This window comes from Onychostruthus taczanowskii, unplaced genomic scaffold, assembly GCF_017590055.1.
Source record: "Onychostruthus taczanowskii isolate IOZ18803 unplaced genomic scaffold, ASM1759005v1 scaffold21, whole genome shotgun sequence".
Lineage (NCBI taxonomy): Eukaryota > Metazoa > Chordata > Aves > Passeriformes > Passeridae > Onychostruthus > Onychostruthus taczanowskii.
Window position 1 is genome coordinate 12,738,355 of NW_024499351.1, and position 26,580 is coordinate 12,764,934.

The 26,580-nt window shown below is 35.9% G+C and overlaps 1 protein-coding gene across 1 annotated transcript in view; it reads right to left on the reverse strand.

The window, feature by feature from the left end:
* KIF6 (kinesin family member 6) overlaps window positions 1-26,580 on the reverse strand; it is a 152,369-nt gene that overhangs the window by 41,667 nt on the left and 84,122 nt on the right. The window contains exons 14-15 of the mRNA XM_041404401.1: window positions 14,898-15,000; window positions 8,282-8,337 (exon numbers count right to left, since the gene is read on the reverse strand). Coding sequence (XP_041260335.1) covers window positions 8,282-8,337; window positions 14,898-15,000 — 159 coding nt within the window. The remainder of the gene's footprint in view (window positions 1-8,281; window positions 8,338-14,897; window positions 15,001-26,580) is intronic.

Sequence of the window (26,580 nt, forward strand, 5' to 3'; positions counted from 1 at the left end):
AATCAGAATGAAAGTGAGCTATATTTCATCATGGAAAGAAGGAAATATGTTAAAACTGAAGGATTTGTAATCAAACAGAAAAATAAGATGCAGCATCCTACAAAGCAAAGTAAATTACATTTCTAACAAAGAAGAAACCGCAGATGGTGACAAAGCAGTTAAGAAATAATATCTTTAGAAACTCAGCTGTTTTTCTGTCTTTTCAATTCCTTGCTTCCAAAAATAAAAATGTAACATTAAAAAAAAAAAAAGAGACCTCAAAACTGCTGTCATAATGGCACGAAACTTAGATATTTATCCAAAACAAACACGCATAGGAACTTTGTTTTTTTCAGCATCAAGTTGCCAAACAATCGGACCAAGAAATTAAGGAGAAAGATTCTAAAGACTGTGTCAGCCATGCTGAATGGCTTCAGCTTTAACAGCTACTGCTATTTTTGGTAGACACATAAACATGCCTCGTTTATTACAAAACTGCTTTGAAACTGACCTGCAGATCAGAAACAGACTGGGGCTTCTAGGCACTGGGCCACATTGAATAACATCCCAGCTGGGAAATTACATCTGGGGGACTGTTTGTCCCCATGGCCTGTTTTTTCTTCTGTTTTTCTCACAGATGGCTGCAGGTTTCACAGATCTAATGTGCTTTGTTATGTTAGGTATAAGCGACATCATTCAGGAATAAGCAATAGAGTTACACACCAGAGAAGCATACTTACACACCTGAGATGAAGTATGGAAGAAATAATATTTGTGTAATATTTTTTGATACAACTTGTCAGTCCTGATACCAAGACTGTCTCTGTTAAGTGACAGAGGACATGTGTAATGTACAGGCAACATTCCAGGAGAAAAGAAATCAGCGGAAACTATGCGTATTGAAGTTTAATTTTCCATATATCCTGGTGCAGGACAGAAGTGGAGAAGCAGCAGGCAGGCAGGCTTTTTTGCTCAGAGAGCTTCTAGTCTATGTTGATGTGTTTTTGTCAAATCTCCTACTTCTCATAATTAACTACTGTTTCAGCTTCTTCTAGATCACTGATCTGGCTGTTCATCTGGAATTTCTCAGGTACTGAGCAATCCAGCTAGGGATGTTGGACACATAAATCATGATACATGCAGCCTGACACTGAACTGGCTTAGAAGAAGGCACACAGTACACCTGATAGAGAATGTGCTGAATGAGCTGCACAGCACGTGTTGCACCAAGTGCCCATTTGCACTGGGTACTGTGGGATAGGGCTCAGAGCAATCTGTTCAACTGGAAGGTGACCCTGGCTATGGCAGGAGGGTTGGAACTGATGACCTCTAAGGTATCTTCCAATCCAAACCATTCAATGATTCTATGAATCTATTAGTTAATGCTTGTTGCCCTTGATCAACTAAAACAACAGCAAAGATAAATGTAGAAATCTTTTGAGAATCTTGTTTTCAATCCATACACAAATAGAACTCAAATTGACCCCAGCTAGACTTTTTCTTCAGTGAGGATTTCAAGATCTCAAGTTCCATGGATTTTAAAGGTCTCTGCTGAGAATACAAGCTACCTGAAGAATGAAATGCTGTGGAATGACATTGTTGACTTATCTGCTCATTAAATCTGCATACAGAATTAATTTATTTATGAGTTGTTTGCATCTCATTTGAACCATAGTTTTTGTGGAATGTAACCTTTCTTGAAGTTTCTCAATCCCCTTTTAAACCAAATCTTGCCATTTTTCTTCTACACTAGTAATTTCCAGGAAAATTTGCTGAGCACATATAAGTTTTTGCAACTACTTGATAGTTTTTGGAATTACACTAGAACAGTGAATTAAATCAGCAACTAGGAAGTCACAATGTTTATTTCCATAAAAGAATAACTATCTCAGAATATTACACTAAAGAATGGAATGCATTTCAAAGTACAGTAATAAAATCTCTCTTATTGTGGCCTCACTTCATTCATGGCTGAAACAATGTCCAGCAAGTTAATGTCTGTAACTCAGAACATTTATATTACTGTAAAGAAATAGATAACACTACCAATACTATTAAGCTTTAAGAGAGCAGTGCATAGATTTTGATGGGTTTTCTCTTCATCTAGCAAATCCTCTCAGCTTTTTCATTTCTTCTAGATTCCATGTAAAGCACAGAACTTTTCTTTAACAGAGAAATTCCATCCTTCCAAAATACAGATACTTCTTCAGCAAAAGTTTTAAAATTGCTATTTGCTCATGCATGACTTCACTCCATTTTTTCAGCTCATATAATCATGGCTTAAAATATGTGTAGCATTCCTACTATCAGCCTTGATATTCTAGTTCTTAACTAACTGATCCTTCTTTTTCCAAGTAGCTTATTGCCCATATATGAAGATACAACAATGTAGATGTACACCACATAGTGCTCTCAGACCATCTCTGCCTAAAAAGTCTTAACTTCATCTGTCTTATTTTTCTCTCTGTGCAAAAATGCTGCTATCAGTCTCCTTCATAAAGTTGTGCAGGTGTAAAGAAAACCCTTGCATGAAATATTTTTACTTTGGAGTTTAATGTAGGTCTGCTTGGCTCATCAAGATGGGGAAGAAGATGACAGTAACAAGACTGATTTTTATGTATACATACATAGAATATTGAACAAACAAAAAAGGTAAATAAAATTTCTGGGTTTATATTAGGTTTGGAGTAGGTTTAACATCTACTGTACATTCACAGAAATAACAGTGTGGCATCCAAGTTAGTGAATCAGAATCCATATTATCTCTGAGCACTGACATGTCTTGTCCTCTCTCTCCTCCATCCTCACCATATCAGCATAGCATGCCATTAACCGTGATGTATATCTGAACAGTATTTGACTAATTTGCAAGCAAATTAAATGAGGACTCTTCAATAACCTTGTTTTGAAGTACTAGAACCTGCTGTCACTAAAGATTATAATTTGCTTTGATATTCAATGATCTCGTGCGCAAAATCAAAGCCTGAAATGAGGCAGAGCAGTGCAACAGCTCAGCATTCCTGTGGGTATAGATGCACCATCAACATCATGTGCGCATAATCCACCCACCTACCCTTTTTCATTCCGAGAGTGCCTGTTTCCTCACACAGTTATTACTCCCACATGAGTTTGCCCTTCCTCTTCCAGCTTCAGTCATAATGTTAGCTGATTTCTGGACAGACTAAAAACAACAGCTGCTTCCCTCTGGGCATAAAATACCATTTAGTATGTTTTTTTCCCTTTAGGAAAAAACTAAATCTAATAGTGGTAAAAATAACTCAAAACAGTCAGACATTTATAGGAGTGAAATGGAAATCTTTACTACTCTTAAAGGCTTCTAATACACACCACATTCTTGCACATAGGAAACTTTCTTTGGTGGTGAAATTCTGAATGAATGTATCAGTTTAATTTACACTGAAATAGAAGTTGTAGTTCCCCAGCTCACACTTTGATTAATGTAGTAGCAGATGGGTCTTTTTTCTTATTTAATGCTTTACATTTTGTTCAGATGTAGAGTAGTCCTTACTGTCAGAGTACTTTGACACAGAATATTTGCAGTAGTAGTGTAAAACCACCTTGTTGATAGCAGCATCCTAGAAAAAAAAACAAACCCTCCTGCTAGCCCTGATAAGGGGAGAAGTTTTTATTTCAGCAGTTTTGTCTTTACTTCTCACCATGCAGCTCTATTTTAATTGACAATAAATTAAAGTAATTTTCTCTGACTTCAATCTGTTTCACTTGGTAGTTTTTAAGCCATGTCCTCATCTTTATCTCAACCCACATGTTTTTCTTTCTACTTCTACCCCCTATTCTTTTGAGGAAGGGATGTGAGGAAGCTGCTGGATAGTCAGCCTCGGTTGACTCACAACACTGTGCTAGGCACAATCACTCAAATTTTTGCAACGAGAAATTTTCTTCACTATTCTGAAATAAAATCTTAGGCTTCAGCATCAAATTTCCTTCACTGTCTTCTTCAGTAATACCAAAAGGGTATTGTCCTTGTTAGAGACCCTAACTCTGAAAATAACACAATACAAAAACACATGCAGTCACACAGCACTTTTTTTCCCAAGAAAAGAAACCTTTTTATTTATTTTTCTAGCTAGCAAAGTATACACTTTGAAAGTTCTTAATGCTGGAGTAGGAAGGCAAAAATGTACTTTGTGTCAGTGCTGGCCCACTTTCCAGTTCTCCTACGCTGGTTACAGAGTTCTCATTATTTCCTGACCTCTCAGTTGTTTTTTTCCAGTTTCACTCATGTTGGTTTTTTGCATTTGTCTTTTAAAACCCAGTCATTGGGTACATTCTCCAGCCATATGTAAACAATTCTGAACAGTTCACTCAAACAAATCCAGGCGTGTCCACATGTCCAAAATCTATACAATTTCTCTCCTTTTTAATGGAATATTTATGCAATAACTTGCAAAAAGAATTGCCTCTCAGTGCACCAAATCCCTTGGCTCCTTTATTTGTGCTTATACAGAGTTTAGTGTCATAATGCAGCAAACAGTGTCACTAAAATGACCCTGACTTAGAAACACTTCCCTCTTTTTCTTTTTTTTTCCCCCCAAGTATCAGAAAAAGATAATTTTCATCCTCAATAAAACTCATCCTCTTACTTCTAGAAAGTCATTGTGAAAAGTAAGCATAATGACAAATCTAAGATTATTTTTCATAAAAAAATTTTTAAAAATCCCTGTACTGCTATTAGACATAAAAGGAGACATAATCCAGGACTAAGTGGTATAGTAGCAAAGAGCCATGCTGGTCACAATGTCTCATTTCTGATATTATAGTTGTTCCACACTTGAAATCCACCTTACATCTAGACATCATTTTCCTTAATCTTTTTGTGCAAGCAATAACATCTACAAAAGCCTACCAAGAAAATCCTACTACAAATTTCTTTTTACAGCCCTAATTTCCTGATGTTTTTTAAATGCTAGTGTAATTGAGAAGGGGTTGGAGTATTATGTGTACTTTTCACTGCAAAACACTAACATTTCCAAAGTCAGAATGAAAGGATATTTATGACATAAAAGTTACAGCCAGATGCTGCTGCCACTGTCTCAAAATATAATCGGACTGCATGAAATGGATTATTATTACCTCTGTGGTGCATAGCTTTATACCATTAAGAGAAACTTAGAAATAATGGAAACGGATATTGATGGGATCTGTTCTTGGTTGTGTACAACAAGGCAGCCAAGAATGCTTAAGGAAACCAAAACAACAATAAAAGTAAATTAAAGATCTAGTTGCAGGCCACAGGTCACTCTTATTTCTCATACCACATTTTAAGTAAAAATTTGGCAGCTTAGTAAACTTACTTAGCATCTTTAATGATCCTTTGAGTATGAATTCTATGATGAAACAGACTTAATTGAAAAAAATGTTTTAGGCTGTTAAACTATATAAGGTAGTGTAATTGAATTGACTAAGCTGAACTGGATACAAAATTTGAATACTTCTTAGGAGGTGCTTACAGGTAGATACATTAACAAATATGTTCTAAACAAAGCTGGACAGGATGAAAGGACAGATGAATAAAATTTAATATTTGTATTAGCCAGAGTACTAATTTTCACATGCTGCAGAGTGTTATACAGAAAGAATTGAAGAAAGGAATTTATGGTATGATCACTTTTAAGCCTCAGACATCAGTGCATAAAAACCATCCACAAATAGGTTACATCTGCATAATCTGCATCTATCAGGATATAGATACCTATAAATAGATACAACATGAATAGAATTTCTTGCTTATACTATAGAACTAGAGTAAAAACTGAATGAAAATACTATTTTCCCATTTTGCTACCAAAATAAAAAGAGAATAAGGAATTTTTTTTTTTAATTTGAAAACGCTTCACTTGTAGCTTATATACCAAAACAAGGCCAAAATGTGCTTTGTGCAATTTTTCTTAGTAGACATTTCTAGCTTGAATCTTAAAGGACATTTTCAGCATTCATGTGGTCTACAACTTATTACAATTTCCTACAGGAGGCATGTAGGCATTGTCAAGATCAGTGCAGCACGACTGATTTGTTACATGGCTGCTTACTTTGTTCGAGGCATCAGTTTGGTTTTTTAGTTTACATATACTGTTGTTGTATCACTCATGTTTCCCAGATACACTTTATTGTTTCAATGTTAACACTGAAGAACTTAACCAAAAGCAAGTTTTAAACAGATGTTCTTAATTGCAGCTAAATCCATACTCTACTGCACTATAGCTATCAGAAGTTTTGCCCAACTTACTGAGGAAAAACACACAGCAATTCAGTCCAAACCAAGGGTTTCTTCTAGATTTTGTAGCAATTCATGGAAATGGAGTCTTGAGAGATGATGTCTACATTGCACTGTTACATTATTTCTGAGAGATTCAAATCTTAACAGACTGAGAGATCACACAAGTCTTGTCCTAGCATGACACTGCAAGTGATACCTTCAGGACTGGCCTGTGTCCCACTGCATCTTTTACTGTCTCCCATGCCCTCCAAATATTTGTTCTCCCTCAGGTAAAAGATGCATTTAGGGTGGCTGCTAGGCTCCTGTCTTCCAGCAGCAGAGTTCAACCCCAGATACTGAGAAAGATGTGCTTGTGTGCAGCTGCTTATTGGTGGTGTTCACTGTTCCTGCTCTAAAATTAATTTCAGCTTCCATAAGAGAAAGAAGCTTGGCAGTTAGGGCTGACTTTTGCTTTAGGCTAAGGAACTTCTTGGGTATAACATAGATGAGTAAATCTAAGAGATAGAAGGAATGTAGGCCAACGTGGACTTCAAGATGGTAGCAGAGGAAAAAGAGTCCTCCACAGTATGTTTAACTTGCTTTTCCAGGTTTGCCAAAGTAAAAAGTCTACTTGGCATGAGTTAAGTGAGTTTATAGGAACACTGCAGAAACCCACAGTTGCGAGGCAATACTGAAATTCTTCTTGCGTGGGTCAACCTATGAATATCCATGCACAAGTTCTGTACTGACATTTTTGTTCTGGCCAGCCTGACAGAGGCAAATTAACTTACTGAAAGAAGACAGGTGAATTCTAGTGTCATGTCTTACAGAAATAACCAAGTGTTCAGAAAACTCCTGCAAGAGGGCTCAGCACCTGATGTTTCTGCTTCTGGATCTATTCCAAACATCAGTTGTGCTGTGGTTTGAAAACACTTTGCCAACATGGCTGAGGCTTTCCGCATACCTGACATAATTTAAATATACTGTATAATATCTCTGAGGGACTTGTGGTGAACCCAAAGGTGACTGGGAGGGGAATCTGGCAATAATTATCATTTATGACCACAGAGAATATAATCATGGTGTAAGTACAGAGCACTTGGCAGCTGTGTTGTGAGATATTTGTCTCCTCCCAGAAGTCAACTGCTATTCTAAAACATAAAGTGATGAGAATGACTTAATTGTCCATGTCTATTTTGGTGCCATCCAAAGAAGGAGGAGATAGAAAATAAGAGCAAGATCTACACCACTTGCCCTGGATGCCAGATTACCTTTCAGTCTGGTCCCTCACAGTCTACATCTGAAAGGTTAAAGAGACATGGCTCACCTAAATGTGTGCAAAATGGAGACCATGGACCAGATCTCCAAGAACTTCAGGGACAGAAAAAACCTGTTTAACATCTGACAAATCCTGGACAGCCTGCAGGATTGGAGTCAATTGGAGTGATTTGGAATCAACAAAATTCCAAAATCATCTAGGAACATATCAAAGGCTGCTAAGAGGATCAAATCAGACCTGCCTTGGGGTTGAATAGATCTATGGGTGATTTTTGACATGGAACAATCTGAAATTGTACACCAATCATATACTGTTGGGGCCTTAGAAGAAAAAAAGATGAAAATCCTCATCAAACTGAGGCACTCCTCAAAATAGCTGTAATTAATTTGTACAAAGTGCAGAGCGGTCATCTTTTATCGGAAGTCATATAAATTTATGGATAAATACAATCCTTAATTCATAGATAAGATTTCTGAAATTAAGGTTTTGGATCCTTTTATTCCAAAATAAAATTAAAAATCCCAAGTTAATAGCTTAACTTCTCTTTTTTGATAAATTTCAGACATCCTGTCAAATAAAGAAGGTAGCTGGTTTTTGCATTATGGTATTTGAAATAATCAAAACTTGCACATAAAGTTATTACTGCTATCATCAGCTTACAGTTTACCTTATTGGAAGTCTCAGCAATGCATTGACATTTTTCTTTTAGAAACTTGAATCTCCTCCCATACATTTGAATTCTGTGATTTCATCAGCTAAAGGTGAAATGAAGTTAAAAACATACTCACTTATTTTATTTCTCACTTCATTTAATTTCTCTCCAAGGCATTTAGCTTCATCAAACCTGTCAATGCAAGCATAATGATACATAATTATTCTAAATAACAAATAGTTCCAGAAGCTTATCATAATAAAATACAAAATTACTCAGTATTAGTTTTTCATTTGTAAGTAGAACTAATTAAAAACAATTTTCCATTAGGAGAGATTGTCTGGTCTAAGAGAAACTATCTAGAAGAGTCTTGATCTAGACAAAGAAACTGAAGAAATCCACAAATTTTAATTCTCTCTAACTCAAAAAATATCAAAACAGAGTAAACAAATATGGCTTCTCCCTACAAAGGTGGAATGTGAAAAATTTCCCCTTCTCAATTAGTTCATTTCTTCATAAGACTGGAACAAGTTAGTATTTCAAGTTACTACTTGGGGTTAACTTAGAGCCCCAAGCAGGCATTAAGGATTACATAAATATCAAAGGAAAGCAGCCCTGAAGTACCTCTCTCCTTCTTTCCGTCAGGTCCCATACTAAGTTAATCAATTACTTATTAATTCCTGAAACAAATCTCATGTTGGCTGTTGACTTTGATTCATGCTCACGGGGTGATTTATCTGCAAAAGTTGAAGCCAGATATTTATCCAGCCTTTATTCATAAGTTACTGCCAATAGTTGAATAGGTTGTGCATCTGTTGTTCAAACACCGTAGTTTATAAACCAGCACAATAACATAAACTGAAACTTGGCATGAATTTATGACATTTCAACAGATTCCATCTGTGACTATCAATCCTAGTCAAACAAAATAAATCAGGTAAATACACAAGACTTGATTCTAATATTGAATGGGACAAAGCTATTTTCAATACTTCTTTAATAAAAAAAAGGGTGACATTATCTAGCATTAAGATGTTATGCATAGTGATGACTAAACAATTATATTGTTAGCTGAAAAATCTTCATGTATATCTTACATGGAAACCACTCAAGAGAAAAGGCTGAAATTGCCAAATCATGGCTTCTATTACCTACAAGATAAACACTCCATGATGAAACCCCAGAGTGAATTTAGCCACTAATTTCAGTGGAAAAAGCGTTTTTGGCAAAGATTTCACTCTTTGAATGCAAATGTCAGTAATTAAAATACAAACATATTGGGAAACAAATCTCTAACTCATTATGTAAACTAAGACAAACTCAGAGGCTGTCTAATGAGAGAGACATTCAGTGAATTAAATGAGTATTCACTTGTTTTTAATTATTAGAAATTACAACAACAAGTGACCCAAGATAAACTCATCCTTTCCATGAAACTTGCCCATAGGTACTGAAAAAAAAGTTAACTGTTAAGCAGCTAAAAAACAGAAAGCAAGGAAAGAAGAAAATGGAAACAAAAAAAATGGAGAACAACAAAAAGGAAACAAGATTTACATCACATCTCTAAGCTCAGTAGAATTTTACTACTGCAAATATTGTCTAAGATGGGATTTAGAAGCTTTGTGTAGCATGCATTACATTGGAGCGGCACAACTGTAAAGATTGCCTGGTAGCATATTTCACCAGAAAATGGGATGCATTTTTCTCCTCTTCAGAGAAACAATCCTAAGAGAACATGATCACATTAAGAAATAGGATATTTTAAGGATATTATTAAGTTCTCTGGAAGTCAGGTATAGAAAGTTCAAATTGCAGAAATCTGATTCTTCTGGGTATCAACACAGGGTGGTTTCTTTTAAGCAGGGAAGCAGTTATTAATGTATGGATGAAAAATTAAAAAGAACTGTTGTAAAGCTGTAGAAGATCACATTTTCTGTCTTACAAAGACTCTTCCTGTAGGCAACTTGAATTGAAGGCAAATTGAATCAATTTTGTTTCACTTGAATTATCTTTGACTATATCAGTTTTTCCACTTTTAAATTTAGAGACATTACTGAGTTACAGTATAAGCTACTGCACCTGTGAAGATCTCTGACATAGTAGGTGAAAAGCTTTATTCAAAAGCAAATTTTTTCCTTTATATATATATTTAACATAACACATGCTTTTCAGTATTTAATTAGTTGACTGCCTTTGATCATTTTTCCACCAGTAGTTAAGAAAAAGTACATATATATTTTATAGGTATGGCTATGTGTAATCACATCTATATGAATAATTTCACAGCCCAGGCAACCGTTGTGACCTTCACAGTGAAGCTTCCCAGGCTCACAGACAGTTCACCATTCAATTACTATAAGAATGATATAATGCACACTTGATGTCTTACTGAGATGTGCCAGGGGCTCCTGAGGCAGTAGGAGCCAACAGGGGAACACCGAGGAAATACTTCAAAGGGAACTAAGGTGTGCTTTTCTAAGAAGATGGAGTGGCCACTAAGGTGCTTTTACACTAATGCATGCTGCGTGGGCAACAGACACAAGAAGCTGGAAGTCACCACACTGGTAGAAAACTATGATCTAGTTGCCATTACTGAAACTTGGTAGGGCAAATCCCATAACTTCCGTTTGCCTACCAGTGGCTACAGATTGTCTGAAGAGACAAGTGGAGAGAAAGGGTGCTCTCTTAACCAAGAGGCAGACAGAGTGTGAAGAGCTGTCTCTTAACAATTGTTATTTGAGCAGGCTGATAGCTGATGGGTAGGAATCAGAGAATGAGGCAACAAAGGGGACTGAGTGGTAGGCATCTACTAGAGGATGCCTGATCAAGGAGAGCCTATTTATGAGGCCTTCATGCTCCAGCTGATGGAGACGTGCTTACTGGCTTTTTTCTTCCTGAAAGACTTCAAACAAGTCAGCATTTGCTTGAAAAAGTAGCATGGCAAGTAGTAGGCAATCAAAGAGACTCCTGGACTGCAAGGAGGATAACTTCTTAAGCAAGGTAATAGCCTTACCAGAGGGGCACAATACTGGGCCTATTGGTCACCAAAGTAATGAGCTAATTGGAGACATCAAGATTGGAGGCAGACTGGGCTGCTGTGGTCATGCATTGGTGGAGTTCACAGTTCGGAGTGATATGGGTCAGGAGAAGAGTAAAGTTAGGCTCCCAAGTTTTAGAAAAGCAAAATTCCAGCTCTTCAAGGAATTAGTCAATAAGATCCCGTGGAAAACTGCCTTCAGGGACAAAGGTATAGAACAAAGCTACTAGGTCTTTTAGAATGTTTTCCCATGAAATGCAAAAACTCAAAACCCCAGGAGCAAGAAATCAAGCAAGAAAGGCAATACACCAGCATGACTGAACTGAGATTTGCAAATCAATCTAAAGTGCAAGCAGGAAATGCACAGGCAGTAGAAGCACAGATGGATAACCTAGGAAGAGTTTAGTGATGCTGCCTGTGTAGGGATTGGGCCAGAATGGTTTAGGAAGGGCATTTTCTGATCTAGGAGTCCCACTACAAAAAACACACTTTGACTTGATCCCTGTCCAATTGGAAGCAAGAAAGGCAAAGGTTATCATTTGAGATAAGAACTATTTACTGGAAACAGCAATGAAAGAAGAAAATCAATAATAACAGCAACAATATTCATAACAAAAGTGTGCAAAAGAGAAAGTTTGGAGCTTGACCCAACCACAGCCATTGCACCCAAAGTGCCCCCATCAGTTGGGACCAGTGTTACCCCACCACTCTATCTGCTACACTTTCGCCAAGGGAAAAGGAATGCTCTTTTCTGAAATGAGAGAGGGTTAGGGTTAGGTTATCCTTTTCTTCTGCCCTGGCCATGGCATAGCATGGTATTGAATAACAATAGGGTCTTGGTTACACCCGCATGGCTCCAGGCCCCACCCCCTCATGGCTACTACAGAAAATTAACCCTGTTCTTAGCCAAAATGAGTTACACTCTCATCACCTGAGCTAGGAATAAAGCCCCTTTGCAGTGAGTGAGCCAACAAGTGAGCTGCTTGACCCCCTGCACTTACCATGCATAGTTAGACAACGTTTCCTTACTCGCTCAACCCCAAGTTTCCCATAGCAGAGACTCAGATGTTTGAGTCCTTAAAATAATTTAATCATGATGCAACAGCAGGATAACAGCTTAAGCTAGTGCCTCTGAGGAGGGACCCTGAACAAAGAAAACCCTGGATTTTTATACCCTCACAATCTAGAAGCATGAAAGTCTTTGTCCTTCATCCTGAGGTATGGGCACCTACTGTGTCTCTAAGTGTGTATCCAAGCGGCTGGAACCACCAGGTCCCTGTGTCCTTTGTTATGTGAAGTGTCAGTGCCAGTTCAAGGCCTCTTGCCTGAGCTCCTGCCAACCAGAGCTCGAAGTGCAGCTGCACACCAAGCCACCAGCACTCAATGTATTCAACACCACTGTATCCAGTTCTGGAGCACAGGAAAGACATAGACCTATTGAAGTGGGTCCAGAGCAGGGCCCTGAAAATCATTAGAGGGCTGGAACACCTCTCTCAGGAAGACAGACTGAGAGAGCTGGAATTACAGTCTGGAGAAGAGAAGGCTCCAGGATGACCTTACTACAGCATTTCAATATTTAAAGGGAGATTATAAGAAAGATGGGAACAAATGTTTTAGCAGGGGCTAAAGGTGACAGGACAAGGTGTAGTGCTTTAGGGTAGATTTAGACTAGGTCTCAGAGAGAAATCTTTTACAATGAGAGTGCTAAAACACTGGTACAGATTGCCCAGAGAAATGGTGGATACCCCATCCCTGGAAACATTGAAAGTCAATCTTGACTTTGATCTGAGCAACCTGATCTAGTTGAAGATATCCCTGCTTATTGCAGCAGGGTTTGACTAGATGACTGGTAAAGATTCCTTCCAACTCAGCCTATTCTCTGACTCTATGATAATTAGCAAACCAAGAAAATCTACCCAAAATACCCAAAAGAAAAAATAAGAGAGCTAAAAATAAGTAATTTCTGAACCAAACACTGTTTGTGGTATGACAGAAGTGGTTATGCAACTATAAACAAAATTATTAACAAGAGAAGTCTACATATAAAGGGAAACTATGGTAACCTTTAAACATGTGGTGTCCACACTCCTCTTCCTGTGCAATTTGAACACTGGCTGGGTAACAGAGCTTTTGTGTAACTAGTAGTTGAGAGGCTGCATTCCAAATTACAGACTGGATTTGATACACATCCATTCTAATGAACTCAGTAAACTTGGAGGCAAGCATCTTTGCTAAAAATGACTGCAAATGGCAGGGGAAACTGCCTATTTCAAAGCACCAAAATTCACATTAGCACTGATTTCAGCAATCAGCTGATGCCTATTAGAAAGGGGTTACACAAGGTATTAGTATGAATATTTGTCCTTTAAGGAAAGCAAATCTGTCGCTGAACTTAGTAGATTCTGCTAATCTCTATTATATATTCTGAAACCAGAAGGAAATACTGGTTTGCTTCATAGTAATAACATACAGAAAAAATATGGAAGGATTGTGATTAGCTAGGGGAAGGGCAGAGCATGGCTCAGAACTGTACTACTCTCATTATCATGCTGTTAACTGTTAAGTGTTCTATTGAATAACAACACCAGAAATGACTGCAGTGTAATAATTTATGCAGTGATGAGGCAGTGCTGTGGCATGATCTGATAAATTGATCAGAAGAAAGGCATTGCTAGATATCCAGTTTAAATGGATAAATGCTTACATACATCTAATACCTTAGAAATTTGATTTCCTGTGGCTGAGGTATAGGCCCAGGTAAAAAGTTATTGAGTTGAGAGAAGTGATAAATAGCAAGAACTAGAGTAAGTCACAAAGATGTGGAGATAATTTCTTGCCTCAATTTTTCTGAAATAAATAAGACTTGGCGTGCCTAAACAAACACCTTCCTGAACCAAACAGAAGAAAACAAAGAAAATACCCCCAAGCTTCCCATACTTAGGGGAAATGTTAGTTACAAATATAGATTGAGAAATTCACTTTTGGCATCTGCAATCTCAAAGCTGTGCATTTCTTTTGCAGTACTAGGAGGGTTAACACTTGAAAAGCTGACAGTGAAGCAGTACTGTTATCCAACCAACATAGACAAGTGATGGTGGTTTAATTTGTGAGGTTTAAAATCTGTATGAAAAATCCATGTTTTCAATGTTTTGCCATTATCACTATTTTCACCAGACATATGAAGTGTTTTGCCAACATTAAAAACAAATGTAGAGGACGAAAGTATTATATCTGTTTGTGAATGCAAAACTGGCAGAAAGAAGATAAAATCACTTGGCAAACAGGTTAGGGACACCAGACATGCATATGTTAAACATCTAGCTTACTATCCGATTCAGTGCTGAAGTCGGTAAAGCATTTTTGACAATGGAAATTGCAGTAATTGATTCAGTCCCATGGATTTTACTTCCCCTAGATAATTCTTGATCATGAATGTCATTGCCACGTTGCTTCAACATGGCTGTGAAGATGAATAAAACCAGTGGAAATATGCACTAAGATTTCTCATGCTATTTTAATTTCTATCCAGATTTCTCTTCTATCACCACCCAATGCCTTCTGAACATGGAATATCTTAAGCAACAAAATGTGAAGGCCCTGTAACGAGTCCTCAATGGAAGCCTGGGATGTCTGGAGTAAAATTATGTGTTCCAGCCCAGACTGCTAATGAACTCTCAGATATCTTCCCCCAGATGTATTTTTCTATGACACCCACCTCTGCTTCAGAAGCTGTTTGTTGTCCTCAATTGTTATACTATCAGCATGGTCCTGCTTGAAAAGTTCAAAAGCTTCCTGACATCCAAGTGACATCTTTCCTCCTGCCCCAAGGCAAAAAAAAAAGGGAGAATTTCTTCAGAATCATCAAAAGATAGAGATTTTGCACTTATTTAAATCCTTTTTAGATAAATGTAGCGAGTCAGCCCAGGGGTCTTAAAGCAAAGAGAAGACTAAATTTGGTTTTCAACTGATTGGAAAGCATTTTTGACAAAAGATTTTTATTCTCTGAAAAATTACTTATATTTCACATCACTTCTCTCAAGTCTCAGTGCTTGAGCTATGTAATTCCTCAAGATAATTTTAAATGTCCATAAGTAAAACTGAACTTTGAAAATTTAAAATATGAGAAATATTCTTAAGCATGAGCCAGTGGTATTTTCACAACAGCACAATGGAGTTTGCCTCTGTATTTCTTCCATCTGTTTCACATTGGGCACTAAGTATACCTCAAATATTTCCAATATTCTTGGAAGAAAAAAAATTAGGCTTCTTTAATAATGCATGAACAAATACTTTTCCATACCCTTTTAGGTAAAGCAAGAATTTGACATGCACAACTGGTTGGTGCCTTTTTACATTTACAACATGGTGCTGGTTTCCTTTTGTGCACCAGAATGTCAAGACTTATTTGGCCTTCAAATCTTTTAAAATCACTATAGAAAAATATTACAATCTGTATTATTTTCAGTTCTTACTGCTGGATGATCTATATATCAAAGTAAGATACATTGTATCTGTATTATTATTAACAAAAACATTCAAAGGCTTAAGGAGAATGAGAGCTTATGCCAGCATCTCTGTTATCACCAGTACATATATGACAATAAATAAGCAAGAAGAATGGATGAGACTTGCACTTAAATAAACTACAGGAATAAAGATAGTTCAGGAGCAGAAAGGAGAAGGACTCTAACACTCAAACTTTGTGAAGAATGCAAAATATCTCAACTTTCAATTCAACCTCCAGGTTGCAACCTAAACCTGAACAATTATATTCCTTAAATTGGAATTTGATTATTTTTTGATTGTCCCCCTCTTGAGTTTTTCTTTTGTCCTACCCACAAGTTTGCCTTTCTGCCTCTGAGCTATCAAGATCCCCAAATCCATTTTGAACAAGAGCTATAATAATCCCTAGGATTTCTGCAGTGCCACAGTTTTCTCTATGTTTTATGCCAATGGAACAGCATTACAAGTAACATATGCACATATACCAGTTCTTTTCCAGGCTTCCTGATTTGTAATTCTGGTGTAAGGTTTTTCTCCTACTCCAGGTTTCTACAGTTTCTTCCGCTTTGTTTAACACATTTTTCTCATTTCATATGCATGAAATACATTGTTTTCAGGGTCAGCATCACCAAGTCTTATACTCATTTACATCAGTGAAGCTTAGGCAAGAAATAGGCAAAACATGCCTAAGCAGGCTGAGACGTGCAATACTGGGATGTTACCCCTTACTGGTCCCTAAGCTCCATTTTGAAGTCATTCTAAATATATTCTGATGTACCTCATCCTACGTATATCAGAATAAGTTCCCATTGACTGCAGCAAGATTTCTGTGATGTAAGATACTGTTTACAGTTCAAGAGACTCAGGGTCTCAGGGTTCAATGATGAATAAAAGTGTAAAAAGGTTTCTTTAAAATACAGGGGAAATTTCACCCCTTTTCAGTCAAAAGAATCAGGACATCTGTTACTAATTCAAAAATTTTGAGTTGAAAATAGAACCACTGGGAATATCTGAATGGCAAAGCATGCAGAAATACTCCACCCTTTCTGTATATGAAAATCAAAGAAAGATACAGTGCACTATTTGCTGTTGTGTGAGCCAAAAGAGCAAGAGAATTCAGGAAAGGATATTTTTTCTGTGGTGATGACCTGAGAGTGTAATGTTTCATGCTTCTCTTGTAGAAAAACAGGCAGCTTTGTGAGCAGAATTTTATAGTACATTCGTCCCATCTCTAGCACTAATTTTAACAAGCAGCCTGAATTGACCCCCTAGAATTGCTTTTGTTGCAGAAAAAGCTTGTATTAAGTGCAGAAAACCTGCAAAAAAATTCATGCTCAAGCCTAAGATAAACAATAACATGTCCTTACTCATAGACAACACTGCAATGTAAAGTATTTAACTCCTCTGGCCATCTGCTGCCTTTGAGAGTACAAATAAAAACAGTAAAGAAAGTTCAAAAAACAAAACTATTACAGTGATTATTACTACTGCCTGGCAGAAATGCATCAACAAAAATTAAGGGTAACCTGATAATAATTTTCCAGCACTAGCTTGAAAAGGCATCAAATTTGTACCGCCAAACAAAGCACACAGAAATAGATCCCCAGAAAACTTTGGAAGGGGAAATTTTCTGATTTATGCTGTTCATTTTAAGAAAATACAGAAACATATGAAGTAGTAAACAAACCCATTCTGAAAATAGTAAAAAAGAAATGAAACTTAGAAAGGACCATTGAAATTGTATTTTAGTACAATATGAGCATACATCAGCTATAGGACAACGTTGCAGCCTATGGGTAATGGCAGCGACATTTATGGAGAAAATAAGGGAAGAGGACAATGTTAATAACAGTGAAAGACTGCAAGAGACATTGATAGCTTGAGGAAGTAGTTGAGTTTTCATTCTGGTCAGTAGTGAAGCTTATTTCTTTTCCATGGTTGATGTGGTATCTTCAATCATGATGTTGACATTTCCTTAAATAATCTGTAATTTCATAAAATAGCCTAATCTTCTTTCAAATGACCTCTGAGTGCCATGGAGTATTAGCATGATTGGCATGCTGTTTCTCCTGGGCTTAATTCTAACAAATAAGCTTTATGTTATTTTAAACCAAGGTGTTGTTGGATTTGTTTTTCTCTAGCTTTGAAATTGAAATCTATGCACAGCAATGCCTACATTATATAAACAAAAACAGAATTAAGAGAAGAAACCAATGATAAGGACAAAGTTTTGGCAGGACAGTGGGATAGTTCAGCTAAAACTTGTAGAGAAAACAATTTATTTCACTCAAAGAGCCAAAAAATTCCTCCTCTCTGTCTTAATTACCATGGCATAATGTTACAAAATAAATATTTGAAAATTCTTATCTAAGGAAGAGCTATCATATCCTGCAGGATGAGAACCAGGAAACACATGTCATCAAGTCATTACAATGTGACCTGGAATAGTCATTACCATAAAAATAATTCAGATCATTGGAAAAAGCATAAAATTTTCTTTCAATCACATTCATGAAACACCAGTTGACAGGATTGCATAAAAAAAGAGATAAAGTTTGTATCAACCTAACTTTAATGATACCTTTCCTGTTAGATTGTGTAACTTGGCTTGAATACTAAAACACAAATATGCCCAACTCACACAATGAGAAATTTGCAGCAAACCCATCATCATTTATAGTAAATTCACATAGCTGAAATTTTTGGTAAAATTCAGTTTCAATCCTCATAATGAATTTGTGTGTTTAGGAATGTTCTCATTGAAGATTTGATTTCTGTCTGTACTCTGACCCAGTGAACTCTCTCAGCTTCCACATTAAGAAAAAAAAAAAAAAAAGGCTCAATAGGCTTCTCTGCTGAAATGTGCAAATTACAGCTGTTCCACTGAACTTGGGTAAGTCAGCAGGGTGGCAGTGATGTCTCCCAAACTCTGAACTAGGCCAACAATATTTGGCATGACCAAGAAATAAAAAGGTTGCTGTAGTATTGATAATGGGCTAAACTCTCAAAACCAGTAATTATTCAAAATACAGTGAGAAAAACATAGTAAGGCTTTTGGATGCTGCTGATTACTTTTTAAGGTAAGAAAAGACAAAAGTGATTTAAGGACTCAGTTGTATGCCTATAGGAGGTAGAAGCCTGCATATCAGTCAAGACCTTGGCAGATACTCCGCATGCTATTCTATCACTCACTAATTTAGAGATTTTAAGTATTTATTCTATGCTGTTACATACACAAATGTTGTTTACAGCCATCCAAAACATCAAATGTTAATTTTAAAGAGACTTTAATTTTAAAGGAACATGTAGGGTAGGTGTGTGGCACCCAGGTGTGGCGCTGGGTCTTCAACTGCCAACAAAGAAATTATTTGTCTGAATGCTATTTTTAAATTAAATAGTACAGATTAGAGTTATTCAAAAACTACACTGAGTAGGTATAATCATGCAAGGGGATAAACATAGACCTTATTTTGTTTTTAAAAGTGTTCAAACAGAGTTGTCTATTTACATGACCATACTGATTTTTAAATGTATCTAACACCCACAGATCCTATTGCAGCATGTATTAGTGATCAAAATTTATAAATATTGGACATTTTTAAAGTACTTATTTTAGTGGTTCTTTATTTTCTTTTTTTTTTTTTTTCCCCAATACAAATTTCAAGACTGCTCAATCTGGAAAAGGCATTTCCAGCCTTAAGTCTGGCCACCTTCTGTTTTTTGGTTTGTTTGTTGTAAAAGGGCTATTCCTCAGAGCAAGAAGATCTTAATAAAGATTAATGCATGAAACCTACAGGAAAAATTTACATTTCTCTTCAGCTAGATCTGGGAAAATCTGTCAAACAATAGCATGAAACTGACATCATCTCTGTCTGAAAGCAGAACCACAGTGTCTCTTCACACCACCCTGTAACCAGATTTTGGTCCTGGTATGAGAGCTCTGAGGAGGTTTTTCAGCAACCCTCATGCCAGAGGCTGCTGGTTTAACCCACAAAAATATTGGAAACAACACTCCAGAAGAGAAGTATTAAGATTGCAAGTTGATCTGTTCTGAGGGAGGAACATTAAGACTGTTGACACAAGCAAACTCTTGGGAATAACTGTTCAGACAATGTATTCTGATGAGAAAGGCATCTGTCCACATATCTGCCCATGTATCTGTTTTGCAGAAACTTCATTTTCAGAGTAAAAGTCTTGGTCATTCCATTTTCTTTCCATTTAAGTGGTCTGTTAGATAAGAGTTGTCAACCCTTCCACTGAAATCAATAGAAGCAAAGAGACCTCTTGGCTCAAGGAAAATTCTCATTCAAATGAGGGTAGTCAGAAGAATTTCAGATACCAACTAGCGTGAATTGTGAGGCTTCATGCTTATGAGGAGTGTCAGCCTGTTTGGGCTATTACGTATTTCCACATATTATCACATGGGAACAAAGGAACTGCAAAAACTTTCAAAGGAAATTAAAAACAAATTATTTGGTAAGTCTTTGCCATAGAACTAAGGTGTTAGAGGTCATGTAAGCATAATTCATTACATCTTTACCAGGATCCATCAAGATGTCATAGCCATCTGTTCAGAATGGAAAAAAGATGTAACGTAACTGAGCTTGCAATAATGAGACAATAAAGAATAAATACTTACAAATAGGCAAGCAAAAGGCAAAAAGATACACAACAAATGCTTACCCACTGCAATGCTCAGCTAAATTTCTCATGAAAAGTGTGTGCATTACATATGGTTATCTTCACTAAACTACAATTCAAAAATGGGAAGACATAAAACAAGGTTGCTCACAGAACTCCTGCAGTGTTAAACAGTTTCTGGGGAAGTCAAAAGCCTTGAAGGAAAACCAGAATATTCAGATGCAATGAACTAAATGAAACATGGGCGTAAATTAATTTCTCTGGCTCTGGAGTTTCTTTGTTTATTTACAGGGGAGGAAGAGGGTAAAATGAACAATTTGTTGAAACCCTGAAAATGATGAACAAAGAACAATCTTGTACAGGAGCATGTTGGACACAAATAAAAGACAAACACTATTTCTAATGCAATTAATATAACTAAGAATGGGATTACTTTAAGATGATTAAAATAAAACAGAAAAACTGTAGATATTACATATGTCAACTCTGTAAAAGTCAATTTTTATAAAGTTCAACTGAAATGCTTCCAAAGAACGCAGCAAGGAACTACTTACAAGAATCTCATAAGGAGTAGACAATTACATTACTTGATATTCCTCTGCAGGAGTAGTAAGTAAAATATTGAACTGTATTTCAAAATTAAGGGTTAAATGAAGTATAAAGTATGAAGTTAATTTTAAAGAAGATGAAATTGACTATCTTAAGATTGTCTAAGACCACAAAACAACAACAAAACTCTAAATGGGACATGATAGCTGAATTTAATCACATTGAATTTCTTCAGTATCATTATTTTATGAAATCTCAAGTGAAAGTGCAGGTACGCTACTTTTGCAACAAAAGCCACTTGACCTTTAATGTCTAATGAAAGTCAGAAATGTGGTTTTAGGCTCCTTACTGAAATATGGTAAGTCTGACATCAGGTTGAATCTTAGAGTGACATCTATGTGTAAAGACTGAAACTACTGAAATATCGCTCCCTCATTTTCCTCTTCTGGAAAATTAGGGTACCAGTTTGTTGCAAAGCACAACTGAGAGAATTGCAGGATATAAGGAAACTGTTAATAGCAACTAAATATGATCATGACCTCCACCTGGTAGAGCACATATTTTCCTAGATGCCAGACTCAGTTAACAGGATCATTTTAGTCTGATTATGTTTTTTGTTCCTTACAGATTTCTCAGATATAATTTGTTATATTTCTCAGACATCATTTTTAGTATAATTTCCTCTGATTACATGGCATGGAATCAAGATGCTGTAGAATATCACTAGCATTGATGATTTACAGCATGCCTAGTTTTGTTAGTATATTTTCTTTAAAAAGACAGTGGGCACCAGTATTATCAATGCCAAAGTTGGAGCATAGAAACGAGAAAGCAGTTAAAGGCTATTTGGCAGAACCACAATGTTTACACATCTCAGCAGTGGGGAATAAAATATTAGTGGAGAAATATTTTGCATTTCATGTATGCTTCAAAAGAAAAAAACTCATCTGCTATTTACCATCATTTACTTCTTTAAAGCTGCCTGTGAGATAATACACACACACATTGAAAGTCCTTGATTAGTAGGTACAAAGGGAAAACATGAAATGAAGCATGGTAGGCTTGGCAGAATCTCAGTGGGTGGATACATAGGAAAATATGAAGTCAAACCCACAAGAACTTTAGGAGACCCACCCAATGGTGCTGCCACTTCTAAATAAATAAGATTCATTTCTGCATATGACAGAATCACACATTTCAAATAACTTCTCATAAAATAGGATATATATGCCATACTGCATTGTGCAGTTTACATCAAACACCAGATATTACAAAGAAATTGTGCATTTCCCTTGTTTTTAGGAATCTAAATCTGTTCCCTTCAATGGATGACGGAAGTTGTAAAAGTTTTACTAAATACAAGAAAGGGCCTATATTTATGGATTTGTGTCAACTCAGAGTTGATTTAAAACCAAATTTAGACCACTGAACTTAAGATGAGAATTTCAATTGAGTAATAGCAAATTAAATTAGTTTTTACACGCTTCATGTACTTGACATGCTGTAGCAGCAACATTTGCCACTTCTGTTTTAAACCTGAAAAAACGCTTTTAGGCTCAGAAACTTTTCTGCCTTTTTCAACCAGACCAACATATTTATAAAAAAATAGAATAGCCTCAACATTTGCTTAATTTACCTGTTTTATGCTGTTTTGAGTGATAGAGATGCTATGTAAATTTACTTTTTCAATCAATTTTAGAAGAATAACTCTGAGTAGTGGATAAGAATATTTTAAGAGCTCTACAAAATGACAACCTACATCAGTGAAGTCATGACAGCTTGGACCAAATGCAAGTGAAGATTTTTGTTAGGGACATCTGTAGACATCTGCATTTATTTTTGGTGTCTGGAAAATAATTTCTACCACCAGGCTTGCCAGTAACACCATAAACCACAAAAGAGGCATATTGCATTTTCAGAACACTTTAGTAGAGGGAAAAGAACTTGTTATAAACATCAATCTCCTTTTGGAAACTTACTGTACTTTTAATTTCATATTACATTTTAGCTTTTTCTTTATTAAGATACTGAGGTTTTCTGAAGTAGAAGCTTCTATATACTACATCTTAGGTAGAAAAGAAAAAAAAGCCTCTTTAGTGGGTACACAATTAATTAGTAGCATCTTGGGGCTATCTTTTTCTTTTAATATTTCATGCTATAAACCACAGGAGTGAAGGGCCACTTAATGAGAAATTAATCTTTTTTTTTTTTTTTTTTTCTCTCTGAGCAAGAACACCAGCACTGAATGGGATATGCTGAGGTAAAGAGCTCAGAGAAGAAACCATGAGATAAACTTCCTAGTAAGCTATTTATTTTTGCCAGGCAGCCATCTAAATTAACTAATTAAAAATTTGCTATTTGTTTATATTCAAGTTGAACAGCTCTATCACTTCCATCACTTAGATCTTTTGGAAGCTGAACAGCAGCAATTAAGAAATGAATAAAATTGATCTGTAAAAAATGAAATTTAATTACTGCCCTGTTGAAGCTTCATTGGTGTTCATCTCTGAGAATGAACATAGAAGCCTGTTATGTACCAATGTCCAGACTTGAAAAAACAACATGACAATATGACATTAGGTATGTTATTCCTCATTAATGACCGCAATAAATTTCAAGTGCTCACCAATTGATGAAGCATTTCATCCCTCTCTGAGGGAATCCTGTAACTGCTACATTACAGACTGCATCAATGCATATTAACTGTACTTTAAATATATACACAGAATAGAGACTTCAGTAGTTTCAACTAGGCACGTGACAAGTGCCAGAAGTCCAGCAGAGTTAAAATGGGAGTCCTGTGCCCATAAATCAGCAGATATTTAGAGAACACTTGTGTAACTCACACGTTCCTAAACACCTACCCTGACAAAAGTTGTTGAATTTGGTTTGGAATTAAGGACATTGTGCCTCTTGTGTTATACAAAATGTGCATTTTAGTAACACAAAGTAAAGATTAGTGAATGTAGGAGAGCAGTTATTGCCAGTCCAGCCACATTCATCTATTCTATGTTTTATCTATAGTGGTTTTGAAATAGCAGACAAAGCAGAAAAGGAGGAGATAGCAATGGGGCCTGAAAAATCAAACTGGCTAATTTTTCTCCTGAACTTTTACTTCTGCTTTTCAGATTTTATCATACTGTTTTTTACAAAACTCTCAGCTATCTTTAGGTAAAACTTCTAATCATTTTAGAATTTTCTTAGCTGTTAAAGGCTTTTTACTGCTTTTAAGAACTCTTTTGACAGCATTTCATTTTGGATGGGAAAAAGAAAATATATCTTGAATGATTGAATTGTAAAGGAAACATCAGATATTTGTAGACTGTAGAAAAAAGAAAAATGAGTGCCATATACATTCTTTTTTAAAACCAGTTTTGCAAAGCCTATGAAATAAGTGTACTTGCTTTCTGAATTAGTGATAACACAGTCTAGAAGGCTGAGCAGATTTAAGTAAAGCGGTAATTTGCATTTTTAATAAAACATTTTGAGCAGAGGCATTCATTAAAACAATTTATTAAAACTGAAAATTAGAGCTATATTTCAGTTAGCTTTACTAAAATCCTACTACTCACTAAAAATGGGATAAAGTAAAACAAATAGCTCAGAGTTTAAATCAATTTTTTTCTGACAATTATGACCAATATCATGCACATCACATTTTTATGAACAAAATTATGCAACACATCAATAGTATTCCGTTTCAATATTCTAAGAATAAAACCTTCAGATTCCATGAGCAGGAATATAAATATTAATGTGAACATTCCTAACATATAATACTAAATTTACTGAAGTTCATATGGGTTTGAGTTATAGTCATTAGTAGTCATTTGCAAAAAAGAAATCCTGCCTTTATGGAATTATTGATAAATTAATCAAAATGGAAAAGTAGTAGCTGTCTTTGTTACAAAAATATATATGAACAGCTGATCAAATTTTTAGGATATCAAATTGCATCTATAGCAAGACCTTTAAAAATGCAACAGAAAACTGTTAAAAGAAAAGTTCCATTTCCATCCCTAATATATTCATTCTGTATTGAAAAGTAAAAGAATGAGGTATCTTCCGTTTTTTTATGTAAAAAATATTTTGTCTGCCAAGACTGAAACTATTGGCTGTTTCCAGTGCCACTAGATATTCATGTTGATTCCATGTGAGCTGTACAGTAAGTATGTAGAACCACAGAATCAACTAGGTTGGAAAAGAGATCACCAAGTCCAATCTGTGACCTAACGTTACCTTATCACCTTATATGCACTGATGTTATCCCGTTTAACTGTTCCTTTCTTGTACTGGGTTACACAAAGTATAATATGTAAAGAAATGGCTTAAAGACAACAAGGAGAACTTCTATACATATACAGGTGACAAAAGGAAGGTCAGGGAAAACATGGGTCCCCTGCTGAATGAGGACATGGAAAAGGCAGCCCTTCTGAATGCCTTCTTCATTTCAGTCATTACTAGCACAACTCACCTTCTGTTATCCCAGGTCCCAGAGACCAGCAGGAAACTGTATGAAGGTAGAGACAAACTCCATTTGAATGTTTATTTTGCTATTCTTCTAATACAACCCAAGCCTAAGAAATTCTAAGATAAATCTATGATTTTCTTTACTTAGTAGCTTACAGGCAACTTTGAAAAGTTTCATTTAAATAAAAATGCATTTATATTTTTATATCTACTAATATATCAACCATTGCAGAGAAAAATTCATGTATACTAAACAGAAATACTGCTTTTATCAACAAACATATAATTGACAACAAACTCCGCTTGACAGCTAGGCCCTTGTGAGCTGACCTTTTTTTCTGGTTATAAATTAATCAGACATTAATTATTGTAACTGAATATCTGCTTTCATGCTTCCAAGTTCCTAATGTGACAACAGAGTTCCTATCTCTGATTGCATCCACTGATATCCCTCTTCAGTTACTTTAGGTATGACAGTACTTCTGCTCTGGCAATTTCACTCAAAGGAGGTTAAAAATTGTCATTGTAAAACCACAGAGCAACTGCAGAAGGTTAAGTATGTGGATGCATTTTTTCTTAGAGGGGATATATAGTTAAGTGAATATTCAAAATGTGTAACTTGCTATTTCAGTGCAGCTCAAAAGAAACATGATCTAAAGGCACATTTGAGTAAAGGAAGATGGAAGGAAGCTGGCTAAGGTGTTATCAGGGTCAGTGAAAGTTCGTATTACACTACCCAATCCTATGTATCAGCTAAAAGCTTCTAAAACCTTGCATGTGGTAAATCTGGGACTTATGTATGACAAAATTATAAAAGCAATAACCTCACTTCTTATTTCAAGACTAAAAGTAGTAAGTGATAATATGTGTCTCTAGTTTAGATGGCTTGAAGGAATAAAAAATGCTTGAGAAATTTCATTAATACTACAGAAATATTTCTGGAATTCAAACAAATATTCCTGTTTATTCCTCTTGGCGCAGGCACTCCTCATAGAAGACTGAGAAACATTTGGAAAAACCAAACCCATAGGATTCTAATAACCCATCTGACCTAGCAGCAATGCTTAAAATCTCTATATTTTTAAATTGAAAGTGTTTTCCAACTAGTACTATCATTATCACCTGAAATACAATACATCCATCATTGTTGTGAAAATAGCCACTCAAATATATAAATATCTCTAGGTTTTGAGTTAATAAGACTAAATATGAGAGTTCCCCACTGCCATTGTTCT